This window comes from Mauremys mutica, chromosome 1, assembly GCF_020497125.1.
Source record: "Mauremys mutica isolate MM-2020 ecotype Southern chromosome 1, ASM2049712v1, whole genome shotgun sequence".
NCBI classification, from domain to species: domain Eukaryota; kingdom Metazoa; phylum Chordata; order Testudines; family Geoemydidae; genus Mauremys; species Mauremys mutica.
Window position 1 is genome coordinate 357,697,643 of NC_059072.1, and position 13,099 is coordinate 357,710,741.

General features: G+C 49.3%; 1 protein-coding gene across 3 annotated transcripts; it reads left to right on the forward strand.

Annotated features, from left to right (window-relative positions):
* Positions 1 to 311: 311 nt before the first annotated feature.
* Positions 312 to 12,193, forward strand: LOC123374046 (ecto-ADP-ribosyltransferase 5-like). 3 transcript variants are annotated; one of them, XM_045023472.1, is made up of 6 exons: positions 343 to 378; positions 6,423 to 6,509; positions 8,421 to 8,603; positions 8,745 to 9,441; positions 10,075 to 10,107; positions 11,639 to 12,193. In XM_045023472.1, exons 4-6 carry the CDS (start codon positions 8,769 to 8,771, stop codon positions 11,779 to 11,781), a joined length of 849 nt encoding a protein of 282 aa, XP_044879407.1. In that variant the 5' UTR covers positions 343 to 378; positions 6,423 to 6,509; positions 8,421 to 8,603; positions 8,745 to 8,768; the 3' UTR covers positions 11,782 to 12,193. The 3 variants fall into 3 exon arrangements, with proteins under 3 accessions (XP_044879415.1, XP_044879407.1, XP_044879400.1); XM_045023480.1 differs by lacking the exons at positions 6,423 to 6,509; positions 8,421 to 8,603 and having other exon boundaries at positions 312 to 378; XM_045023465.1 differs by lacking the exons at positions 343 to 378; positions 8,421 to 8,603 and having other exon boundaries at positions 5,391 to 6,509.
* The last annotated feature ends 906 nt before the right edge of the window (positions 12,194 to 13,099 follow it).

Here is a 13,099-nt window from a genome sequence, read left to right on the forward strand (position 1 = left end):
TCCTCTGGGCCGCCCTGCTTTAGTTGACAATTTGTTATTGTTCCAGGCTCCGTCTTGCAAAAGACCAAAGTTCCTGACAGCTTTGCCAATTGTAGCTAGCTCATAGTAACGTTTTGACTCGGTACAGGCCCGATCCAAAGCCCATTGAAATCAATGAGAGTCTTTCCATTGACTTCAGTGGGATTTAGCTCAGGCCCTTATTTCCTAAAAAAACCAAATGCCGTTAGTTGCGAAAGTGAAAGTCTGCAGTGAGGTTTGTTAGCTAAAGTCAAACTATTTCCTGTGTCGTGAACACTGCGGATTAAGTTCTACGACTGCAGCCAGCTCTTGCTCGGGTCAGCAGCCTGCCAGGGACTCAGACACACTTGGGAAAGTCAGGTATTGTAACATCATTCAGTTCTTACTCTTCATTATCCTAATTACAGACTCTTCTGCTACATTTATCTCTAAACAACAGGTCACACGGTGGTTTAGACAATGATACAAATCTGCCTGCAGTTACATCTGTCCAGTACCTATGGACCCGAGAGGTAGTGTGGGCCAGTGGATAAGGCAGCTGACTGGGAGGGAGGCGACCAAGGCTTTCATCCCAGCTCTGCCCCTGTCCTGCTGTGTGTGACAATGGGCAAGTCACTCTACCTCTCTTTTTCTACCAACCTTCGTCTGCCCTAGATTGTAAGCTTTGGGGATGGGCACAGTTTCCCTATGTACAGCCCCTAGCACAACTGGGGCCACAATCTGGGTTGGGAGCTCTAGGCACTTTTGTTATGCAAATTGTAATATCAGAGGGTAGAATCTGGAGGGTGCACAGAATGAAAAGTCTAATATTTCCTGTTGATTTGATTTCAGAGCTTTAATTTGTTATAAAATTATAAAAGCTTTTGGGACAGGGAAACTACAGAAATATTTAAAACCCCTATGTAGTGAAAACAAAAAAATTCTGCGTATTTTGCTCACATCTACGTCATAAAATACATTGACCACAACTACTTCCATAGGGTGCAAACTTCCCTAATTTTTCATTGCAAAAATTCATCCTCTACTAACACAACTACCCAGACGATCTGTTCATAACATCAGGAGAGCCTCCCAAGCAGAAAGCTGTTCATCCCTTCCCAGAGACTGCCAGGACAGCTGATATCTATCCATACCTAGCTGCCACGTTAGGCACCTCAATCCCAGAATCAGGCCCCCACCCCGGATTCACAGAGCCCCTGTTCAGCAGCCTGTGAACACTGTAGGCACCTAAACTCACTCGGCACCTAAATTTCTGCAATAACCAATTCCCCAGGCTCCTGTTTCTGCCTCTGAGCATGTGCATTGCAGTCCCATGCCAGCCCCAGAGGATTTCATGAACTAGGGGAAACAGGGGTTCCTGCACCTAACTCGCCTGTGGGACCCGATCTGACAAGTGTGCTTGGACCTTGCTTACCAGATCAGCACCTATAGAGAAACTTTACACAAAAAGCTGATTGGAGACATAAGAATATAAGAACGACCATAGTGGATCAGACCAAAGGTCCATCCAACCCAGTATCCTGTCCACCGACAGAGGCCAATACCAGGTGCAGGGCCGCCCAGAGGATTCAGGGGGCCTGGGGTCTTTGGTGGTGGGAGGCCTCCTGCTTCGACGGTAATTCGGTGGCGGAGGGTCCTTCTGCTCTGGGACCCACCGCCGAAGTGCCCTGAAGACCCACGGCGGGGACCCCCCACTGCCAAATTACCGCCGAAGACCTGGCACTTCGGCAGCGGGTCCCACTTCGGCGGTAATTCAGCAGCGAGGGGTCCTTCCGTCCCGGAGCGGAAGGACCCCCCCACCGCAGTATTGCCGACGATGACCTGGAGCGGAAGACGCTCCGGGATCCCAGGCCCCGTGAGAGTTTTCCGTTGTGCCTGATCCAACTGTTCTATTTTCCTTCTCAATTTTCTTTCTAAAGTGTTACCTACAATAGATACATCCTCCATTTCCTGCAGATTTTCTCTTTAATTTTTCTTTCTCAAAAATGGAACACCTTAAGTTCCATGGATCCGGGTGATCTCTGCGGATTTGATCTCTGCGAGCCACCTGCACCCGGATCCCCACCCCACAAGCCCCAACCAGCTGCATCTGGATCCCCAACCCACTGAGTCCTCTCACAGCCGGAGTAAGAGCTGGCTCACTATGGAGCAAAATCACTGAGAGCCGTCCCACATCTTTTTACCGGGACAGTTTTGTATCTGTTATTTTCCTCTGTAAGGGGCTCTGTAGTTTTTACCCTGATGTAGCTGGGCAAGGTCACCACTAAATCCCCTCCTCCCACACTCATGGCTGACCTTAACCCCACTGAAATTAGGACTTCAAAATTCCTGTCTAGACACACCCATGTGTAAGCAGGGGAATGGTCCTGCTATTGTGGGGAACTTTCCTGGCTTCTGCACTACCCCTGGAATTGGCTAGCAAAAGGATAATCCTCGCCTCCTTATCTTACTCAGGATCAGCGTGTCCCTGCACCATCTCCTAGGAATGTGTTCATGCCGTTACATGAGACCTCTGGGTGTCCTGTGCCGTCATCGCCGGTCAGAACTGTGCTAATTTGGTGTTTGCCAGTACCTGATGCGTTGCTATATTGCCCGGGCCAGGCCTACTCTGGTTCACAGCCTTTGGTTCACACTGTTAGCTAGGCCTAGGGCTCCAGCAAGGCCTACATCGTGCTTCCATGCTGAGGCAAGATTACATTAGGGGGAAGAAAATCCTGTAACAGAATGAAAATTTATCCACATTTTAGTGATATTTTACTGAATTTCTAGGGGCTGGGCCTGGTGAAATCCACAGTCTTCCTGTCAGCCCTAGAGAAGATGTCTGAAAAAGTAACACAGTCTGGAACTGTATTAAGTATTTTGCAGAGCCTTCAACACTACTACAAACCCCAGGCGAAGTTATAGCCAGTGGAGTCTTTAGAGAGCAACTCCATTACTGGTGCTACAGCAAGATGGCTGAGACAGAGAGAGGAAATGTGTAAAAAATCAGTCTGAGGTTTGGAAAAGGATGCAAATGTGGGGTTTTACAGTGGGAAGGTGGTGTTCTCTCCTGGAGAATCAGGCATTTATTTGGATTTACATTCAAAAGGGGATGCGGTCCTTAAAAAAGAAAACATGAACCAATGAAAGTGTGACTGTATCCCCCAAAGTGTGTCAAAGCTCAGATATATTGTGGTGTGACCCTTCTGCCAGGTGAAGCCAGCAGCAACCAGGGCCCAGTTCAGTATCTAGGGGTTCCTTTCCATCCATACAACACTGAACTGGGTCAAGACCCCACCCAGTAACCTGGGAACATTACACACCACCCCGGGTACCTCTGAGTGGCAAAACTTCCCCACTCACGAGCACAGAGTCTGAGCGCAGAAAAGAAACTTTTTTAAAAGGAGGGAAGTAACTTGGTGTTAATTTGGGAAAATGCTGCAAAGATGGTTCATAAACATAAACCATGAGCAACAGACCCACCCCCAAGTAAGCTTGGCAGTGTCCTTTTCCCCTCAGGTTCTTAAGTCTAAAAAGTCAAAAGTCCCTATCACATGCCCAACCCTTCTGTGCACCCCACTCACAGTTGCTGTCCTTGGTCAGTGCAGACCCAGGGTTCAGAGGTGCATCTGCAGAGTTCACCTGCCACCCTGGGTGGAGGGGGGGATAGAGGCACCTTACTCACTCTGCTGCTCGGACACTCGCTCGCTGACCCTCTCTTCCAGCTGGCTGCTCGCTGCACCGCTCTGCCCGCCGCCCTGCTGGCCACTCACTCTGCTCACCACCTCACCAGCCGACTGCCAGTCACCTTCTGCTGCCACCTGCCTCTCTGCTGTGACCGCTGCACCTCAGTGTCTTAGCGATTTTCAGCTCTTTGCAGGTCGGGCAGAAACACAGTCCTACCACAACTGATTTCTGCTCTGACTGAGCATTTAAAATAACAATAGAGGCTCCCAATGAAGCCTATTTAGCTCCTTTTTTGAACAGTGGGGAGGAACGTGTCAAACCAGTCTGGGGACTCCTAGGGAGAGTCCGCACAGGTCCTGGCTGGGACAGCTGTCCCCACCCCTCTTACTTTCACAAGGCTCTGGCATTCAAGCCCCTGTCTTAAGGAGGTTCTTTCATCTGAGAGTAACCCCCTCATTTGGGACAGGTTAAGCACAGTTCTGCTTCCCTGTATTACAATAATACCACCAATATTAGTAACAGCATTTCACTACCCCTGCGTTCAGTTATAAATTTTTTTATTAAAGCTAAAGTTAAAAAATTATATAATTCACAGGTTAAGACAAGAGTGTCTGTACATCCGGGTATACTGCTTAGATTATCCATAAATACAAAGTTTGTTTTTAAAGTCGTAAGATACATATAGTGCATAATCAGCAATAACCCAAATGTAGGTGAATAAATGTAAGAATACAGTTTAGATATTCGCATCCAAGTATCCAGGTACATCACTCATGAAAAGTTACACAGAGAGCTGGTTGTGGAAAGCAGATATAGCAATGAGTGAAGATTGTCCCTCAGTCATTGAGAATTTAGGGTAGGTTGTCCATTTAGAAAATACAATCCATGCGGAACGTATTTCAGTTACTTTCCCCACTGATCTGTAACCCAACCCCAGCCAAAGTTGATAATTTTGAGCAGCAGCGTTCTGTCTGCTGGATATCTAAGCAGAGCAGGTGTGTTTATGTAAATACAGTTTGCTCCCGAAGTCTCTCCCCCTCCCAGCCAGCTGACAGGGAAGAATTCAGCAGACCCTGCTTACATTGGCAATGTCAAACTAACGTGGAAGATCCATTTCAAATGAAGAAGTATCACCCGGCCCATTGTTCTTAAAAGAAATATGAAATGTGTTCAGATTAATTTTCCGCCCACCTGTTCTATACACACATCACACTCCTACATTTCGTACCCATTCACTGTGTGCTGACATCCATCCCACCACCCCAGGTACAGCTCAGCAGTCGCCTACACCAAGCCAACCCCTAAGCTACACCATGCTAGGGAGAGCACCGCCACACACCCTCTCCTTTACAGGCAAAGGGCAGGGGAGGGATGGCATTTCTAGGTGTTAGGTGAACATAAGAACGGCCATACTGGATCAGATCAAAAGCCCATCCAGCCAGTATCCTGTCTGCCGACAGTGGCCAATGCCAGGTGCCCCAGAGGGAGTGAACCTAACAGGCAATGATCAAGTGATCTCTCTCCTGCCATCCATCTCCACCCTCTGACAAACAGAGGCCAGGGACACGATTCCTTACCCATCCTGGCTAATAGCCATTAATGGACTTAACCACAATGAATTTATCCAGTTCTCTTTTAAACCCTGTTATAGTTTTAACCTTCACAACCTCCTCAGGCAAGGAGTTCCACAGGTTGACTGTGCGCTGTGTGAAGAAGAACTTCCTTTTATTTGTTTTAAACCTGCTGCCCATTAAACTTCCCAGGAAACACTCCCAGGAAACACTCCAAGCCTGTTGCTCCCCACTCCTGGCCCTAATTCTGCTTTCTCTGAGCAAGACACTGCTACCCTTTAATCCCCATGTCACTGGTTCTCCCCCAGGGTCCAGTCTCCAAATTCCAATGCCCATCTCCCTTTCCCTGGCCGGAAAAGTCAACCCCCAAAGACCCAGCTCCACAACGTATCCTCTAAACAAGGGATCAGCTCAGCAGGTGAACAAGGGAGGCAAGCAGGGGAGTTTTGCAGGGTGTAGCAGTGGATCTGGTGCACGGAGGTAAAGGGACTTGGTGAGTTGTGTGCTGGTCTCTTTGCTGTTTGTCTCCATGTGGCTGGGGTTTGGGTCCCTGACCAGGCCAGGTGACCGAGGTCTGTCTGTGTCTCTGAGAGGGCCGTGTGGCTCTGACCATTGGGCCTAGGATCAGCCCTGGTGTTTGACACCTGAGTCGTCGATCACCCTGTCAGCCATGGGGCAGAACTAAGCAGTGAGGTGCAGAGTGTATAGGGTAGTTAGTTGCCGAACAAACACTTGACCAGGCACTTGGGTGAGGCACTGAAATATTGAGCTATGTCGTTATTTTAGCCCCATTCCCTAGGAGCTGATTGACAGACCTGCCTGGCTGCTGGTTTCTGTGTATTGTGCTGTGTAACGGCTCTTACGAGTAACCACTGCAGCTCTATGGATCATATTTCTACCCCCCAGAGTCCTTTAGGGAAATGTGATCACCATGAAGTGAAAGCAGGATTTCTGCACAACTACTCCCCACCCCCCAGCTGAGAACTGTATTTCAGGGTCAAATCTGCCTCCATTACGGCTGGGCTGCTGTCCCTGAGAGAGCAATTCCTGCCTGGGAAATCCCAGTTAGTTACTGAATGTGGAACAACGGATCACAGTGAAACAATCTGTTTTGATGTGTTCTTTCCCCTCAAATCTCCCTGACGTTCCTGATGGATTCTCCTGTAGCCGCACAGGGATGTTGGAACCATGATGACGCCTCTGCTGATTCCCTTGACATACTTCTGTCTTCAAAGCTGGCTGGGAATCCCTCAGGTAAACTCTTGAGCTTTGCCAGGGAAGCACTTGGTGTTTTCTCGTGTTTCTGCTCAAGGCTCTGCAGGCAGCCATACTGCCTTAGACCCATAGACACATATGGCTGGAAGGGACCTCAGGAGGTCATCTAGCGCAGCCTAGTGCGCTGAGGCAGGAAGGACCAAGTGCACCGAGACCACCCCAGACAGGTGTTTGCCTAATCAGGGCCCCACGCCACATTTTGCAGTGGCTGGAAGGGGAACCCAGGCCCTCCTACTAAACTGGATTCCAGTCCAGGGATCCTCTGAGCAGCAGCCAAGGTCTGCTCCATCAGACTCCTTACTGCTGCCTTCATTGATATCCTCCTACCACAGCCTCTTTCCAGCCCGCACAGCCTCTCCTGGCTCATCCTTCATTCAGGGCTGGGCTCGCAGGGCTCCCCCGTGGAATCCCCCAGCACAGTCCCAAACCAAAAGAACAAAATTAAACCAATTTCCTCTTTACCCTGCAGGAGCCTTCCTGTTCCCCTCAGGTCCTGCCTTTCTTCCCAACCCTACATCTAGACACAGCCCAGTAAACTAAAAACACCTCTGTCCCGGGTACGTGGCTCGCTGGTCTCTGAGTGCAGCCCTTCGGGTGTCAAGCCTTGTGCCTTTACCCTCCTGGGCGGGAATCCTGTGATTCTCCCACTCTCAGATGGGGCCCTGGGCTGCGGTACCTGTGTGTCCATCGTGCTTATCCAGCAGCTCTGGCTGAGTTCAGGTCCCTGCAGTTCGTCCCTTCAGGAGTCGGGGCCCAGTGGTGTATCTGCTGACACCAGACAAAGTGTCGTTCAGTTTACTGTAAGAACAAATCGTTTAGAGAAACAGACTTTTAAAACAACCCACAGTCCACACTCACATTGGTCTTACCTAAAGGGCTACCATCCCCTGGGGCTAATGTAGGCCGGCTCTCAGGACCTGTGCCTGAGCCTGGCTCCCCTGAACAACTCCCTCTCCCCTCTTAACAAAGGCCTTGTCTACACTTGAGAGTTACAGCGCAATAAAGCTGCCCACAGCGCTGTAACTCACTCCAGCGCTGTAACTCACTCTCCGTCCACACTGGCAAGGCATATACAGCGCTGTATCTCCGTGGCTACAGCGCTGCAGGTACTCCACCTCCCCGAGAGGAATAACGGCTGCTGCGGAGTGGCTGAGACGCTGGCACTCCAGTGTAAACGGGATGATTGACCTCCGGAAACTCCCCATAATCCTTTTAAGTGAAGGTTCCTCTCCTTGGTTTGTTGTGAACTCTGGGCTCCGGAAGCTGCTTATCAAAAAACCAAACCCAGCTACTGTTTGCTGTGAATGAGAAGAGGCAGGCGAGGGGGCTCCCTTTGGAACGCCCACAGCTAATGCTTGCTTGAAGAGACAGGCAGCACAGGGAGGGAAGTGCGGGGTGGGGGGGTCTTTTTTGGCCAGCGGCTGCTTATCTGGTCTGTGAGAAAAAAACAAACAGCTGCTGTTTGCTTTCAGTGAGTGAGATGGGGTGGAGGAGAGAGGGGGGTCGGAACTTGTAAGGCAGGGTGCTGACACAGTGTCCGCACTCCAAAAATCCACTCTTTCTCCCCCCACGCTCCCTGTCATATTCCCCACCCCCCTTTTGAAAAGCACATTGCAGCCACTTGAATGCTGGGATAACTGCCCATAATGCACCGGTCCCAATGCCACTGCAAATGCTGCAAATGTGGCCAGGCCAGTGCGCTGGCAGCTGTCAGTGTGGACAGACTGCAGCGCTTTCCTTACTCAGCTGTACGAAGACAGGTTTAACTCCCAGCGCTGTACAGCTGCAAGTGTAGCTGTACCCTGAGTGTTCCTCGTTAAACCCGACACAGATCTTCTGATCAGCAGCATTCCCAGACCTCTTGTATCCACCCCTGCTTCTTTTTCCCAGGAACCGTGCAACGGACTGTATTAATCAATTATTACAGGGCAGCTACAAATCCATCACACTCATCCCGCTCCTCCCTCCCAAAACCGAGGCGCCAATGTGACAGTTGCCAAACAACACCCTGAGGATTCTGCTTGTGTGTTCCATCCCTTTCTCCCACCTTTCCTCTGTCTTGTCGCTTTAGAGGTAAGCTTCTAGGGGCAGATGCCATCTCCTAGTGTGTTTGTACAGGGCCAAGCACAACAGGGCCCTGATCCTGGGTGTGACCTCTAGGTGCTTTTGTAACACAAATGCTAATGTGACCGTATGTTTCCTTTCTTCTCCCAGGCAAAATGCCAGGTGGAGCTGAGCATGATGGATGACGCTTTTGATGACCAATATATAGGATGTGCTGAAGAAATGGATGGAATTGCACCTGAACTGCTAGAGAAAGAAAAGTCCATGTCCTCAGTATTTAGCAGGGTCTGGGAAAACTCAGCAAAAAAATGGGAACTTGTAAAGAAAAAGATTTCTCTGCCCAGAGGCTTTAAAGATGAGCATGGAAGAGCCATAATAGCCTATACTGATAATGACTTTCACAGTGAGTTGAATGCGGCAGTGAGAGAGGCTGGGATATCTCGAGCTCATTACATGGCCAGTTTCCAGTTCAAAGCCTTTCATTATTACTTGACAAGAGCTTCGCAGCTCTTACAACGGAGATGTGATGTGATGTACAAAAGGACGGTGTACCGGGGGGTTTCTGTCAGATTTCAGCACATGGGATCAGGTCACATCAGGTTTGGATACTTCGCCTCTTCGTCTTTTGATATAGGAGTAGCTAAGAGATTTGGCATGGACACATTGTTCACCATCCACACGTGCTTTGGTGTTGAGATCAGGGCCTTCTCATGCACTCAGGAGGAGGAAGAAGTGTTAATCCCAGTCCATGAGATATTCAACATGTACCGAGGACAAAGGAGTAACCGCTTTGTCCTACGGAGCACAAACCGGACCTGCAGCCATTTTAACTGCGCCTACCTGGGTGGTGAGTACTGGGCCGAACACAAGAAATATTTGTGTGGGGCTATTTGCTGTGGAGAATTTGAAAACCCCACTTCAGGGAGAGCTGATGAGAGGGACGCTGACTTGGGGACTTGCCACCAGGGCTGGGGGAGACAGGCTGCCACAACTCTCGCTGCTAGAGAGGGCTAGGGCTGGGGTGGGTGGACACTGGGTCCCACTCACTCACTGAGGAAAGAGAAGGTGCCTAGACACCCATGACACCAGGTGTCCTGCTTTGAGCAGGGGGTTGGACTAGATACCTCCTGAGGTCTCTTCCAACCCTGATATTCTATGATTCTCTGACACCCTGGTGATGGGAGCCCTAGAAAGACAAGTGAAGGCCCCAAATCACTGTGAGTCTTCAACACACACATGCCCTGTACAGAGTGCACAAGAGCCTTGGCAGAGCAGCTGTGGCTCCTCAGACATGGCACAGAAAATCCATAGGCTGTGGGAAAGGGAGCAGTCGGTGGCCTAGTGTGCAGATGTGTAGGTAGATGTAGCCTGTTGGTGGGACCCAGTCTGACAATTGCTATGTTTCTTTGGAAATAGTAGAATGGAGTTGAAAATTCCACCTGAGGTCACATTTCATTGACCCTCTCTGTTTGTACCGTAGGAGAGAAGAATCAAATATGTGTTGACAACTCCGGTAAGAAAGAAACATTTTGTTTTCATTGTTTTGACAATAACTTGCCCTCTGTATTGAAGTGCAGAGCACAGAGCCAGGGGCGGCTCTAGCGATTGCGCCACCCCAAGCAGGGCAGCATGCCGCGGGGGACGCTCTGGCGGTCGCCGGTCCCAGCAGCTCCAGTGGACCTCCCGCAGGCACACCTGCGTATGCTCCACCGGAGCCGCGGGACCAGCGGACCCTCCGCAGGCACATCTGCGGGAGGTCTACTGGAGCCGCGGAACAGTGGACCCTGCGCAGGCATGCCTGCGGGAGGTCCACCGGAGCCGCCTGCCGCCCTCTGGCGGGACGTTGCCCCAAGGGCGCGTTTGGCGCGCTGGGGTCTGGAGCCGGCCCTGCACAGAGCAACCCCACCAGGCAAACATGTCATATGCAGGGAAATAACTTGAGAAAAAGGTGGTATGAACTGCACGTTCTGTCTATTTGTCCAGGTTCTCGTAGGGAGCTCATGACTAGTATCTGAGAACCTTCCCGTCTGACTCAATTCCAGGCACAGTCGATTTCAGAAAAGAAAATTTAAGGAGGAGAATAACCCCTTAGAGCACTAAAGATTCATCTTCAGTGTTCTGAACTATAAGCTGAACACACATCCCCTAACCCAGCACCACAAGTGTGTCCATCTCCCTCCTCTCATAACTAGACCCATTCTATCCCCAGTGGAACTACATCCTCTCAAAGGACTAAACAGGACTATTTTACCAGAGCAGGTCGGAAAAATCTCAACAAAACATTTTCTCCTTGAGATTTGACAATTTGTCAAACTCTAAACCTTTTGCAGAGCTGGTTTGATTTTGACACTGTTCTGTCAGAATGCTGCCTGGGTTCTGGCCAGCTCACCCGCCTGGCTCCTTGGCAGCTTGGCTGGTGGGCTGCCTAGGAGTCATAGACCCCAGGACTTCCACTGCCCCTGACCCTGGGACAGCCTGCTTGATGGACCACCCCAGAACTGATGCTCTGTTCTCTTGTGTGGAAAACTGCAAAATGATGGGGGGCTTTATTCCAAGTCTGAACAAAACCAAATTTTGAAATGTCAAAATCCTCTACAAAATGGAATGACCTTTCTCTGCCCTGCTCTACATTTCCCCTAAAACCAATAACCCCCTCCAAAAAACCCAAAACAGAAATAGTGTTACTGGTGTCAGTGTTCCACAGACTCATGTCTTTACTATTCATAACTGGTCTGGAATACACTTACGTGGCAGACAACAAGCTCCAAATCAGAGCCTCTGGGACTGGCTTGGGTGAAACGTGCTCACTAATGATTGATACCAAAGGAACAAGCAGGCTGAGGAGGGAGGAAGCAGGTGAAATCTCACCAGTGAGGTGAATGTCCCAGGCTGGAGTGTCCTGTTGAGGGGAAATGGATTAATGTGTCTCTGCAATAAGCAGGTTCCAGTAGCTGTTGGGAAGGAAACCAGTATCCAGCTTTAAGGATATGTCAGTGTGAAATAATTTCCTATGAATTGTTTGATCTACGTTTTCCTATTAACAGCTACCAGAGGCGGCATCGCCTTCCCCAGTGTTCTGAGCCATTTACTGTTTGGAGGATCCATCATCCTGGTCCATGTTGCTGCTCTGAAGCTGTTTGCTGGTTTCTCAGTTGTCCTATTTGTGTTGCTCACTTTTTCTCTCTAACACAAATCATGGTGAGGGGACTTGCCAGATCCAAAGCCATCCTGCTATTCTGCCAGTGTTCCAAAGGGAAACCAGGAACCTGGAGGGAGTGTCGCTGGTACCTGCTTGGGCAAACTTTGATTGTACGCTACCGATGAATAGATCGAAATGTAAGTTCATAGTTCTATTCAAGGTGGGATTTGTCTTACAATGCTAGAGCTATAAAGTGGTGCCTGTTATATAAATAATTACTTGTATTGCTGTCATGCCAGCACTTTGTACCAACGTTGTCCTCTCCTCAGCCTTAGAGAAGATGTCTGAAAATACAGTCTGGGACTATATGGAGCATTTTGCAGGGTGTATGGGTATGTCTACACTAGGGGTGGACAAAATTTTTGGCCTGAGGGCCACATCTGGGTGGGGAAATTGTATGCAGGACCATGAATGTAGGGCTGGGGAGGGGGTGAGGGTGTGGGAGGGAGTGCGGGGTGTGGGAGGGGGTGCCTTGTCACGTGGATGGAGAGAAGTGAAGCAGCTGACTCCATGTATTGTGCTGTAAATATACGTGCCACTTCACGACACATGTAGAAGGAAAAGCTCTTTGGCCTGTAGAGCCTACAGTGACCCAGACAGGTACTGTACTGGGGATAACTGCTGCCAGGCAAAGGTGTGGAGACCGCTCATCTCTCGGCAGTAAGTAGCCTTCATGAATAGGGGCGTGTGAAGAGGAGGGACTGGGCAGCATGAAAGAAGGTGTGAAGGAAAGGTTAGGAGGGATGAAAAGTAGGTGGATCCATAAGAACAACGTGGATGTAGGACTTCTCGAGGGACCCTCTGTGACGTTATGAGTCTGATCTAATATCTCATTGAAGGATGACAGGGCCAGAAAGAGTTAATTACCTCACAGACTGACCTGACCCAGGGTCGAACTTTAGAAACTGCTTAGGAAGATATGTAAATGACTAGAGCTTTGAAATGCAAGTCTGCATTGTTAGAGGTAGATGTTTGCTCAGGTCTTGTGATGTAAGCAAACAAGTCTTGTCTATTGCTATAGCTTTGATTCAAAGATCAAAAAAGGAATATTAACGTTTAGGAAGATACTTGAGTGAAATAGTATTATTGTCTATGTGTCTCTTTGAAGGTTATGCTAACCTGTATCTGAACTGTTTAATGGATAAATTACTCTGTGCTAATTGCCAGGATGTTTGGGAGAAAGAGAGTTAAGCCTAATATTTTCTCAGGCCAAAAGGTTGCTGGAAATGTATAAAAATCCTGGGACATGATCCTGCTTCATCTCAGATCTGCTTTGGGTTTCAAGAAGGGAAACCTTAAGCCATAA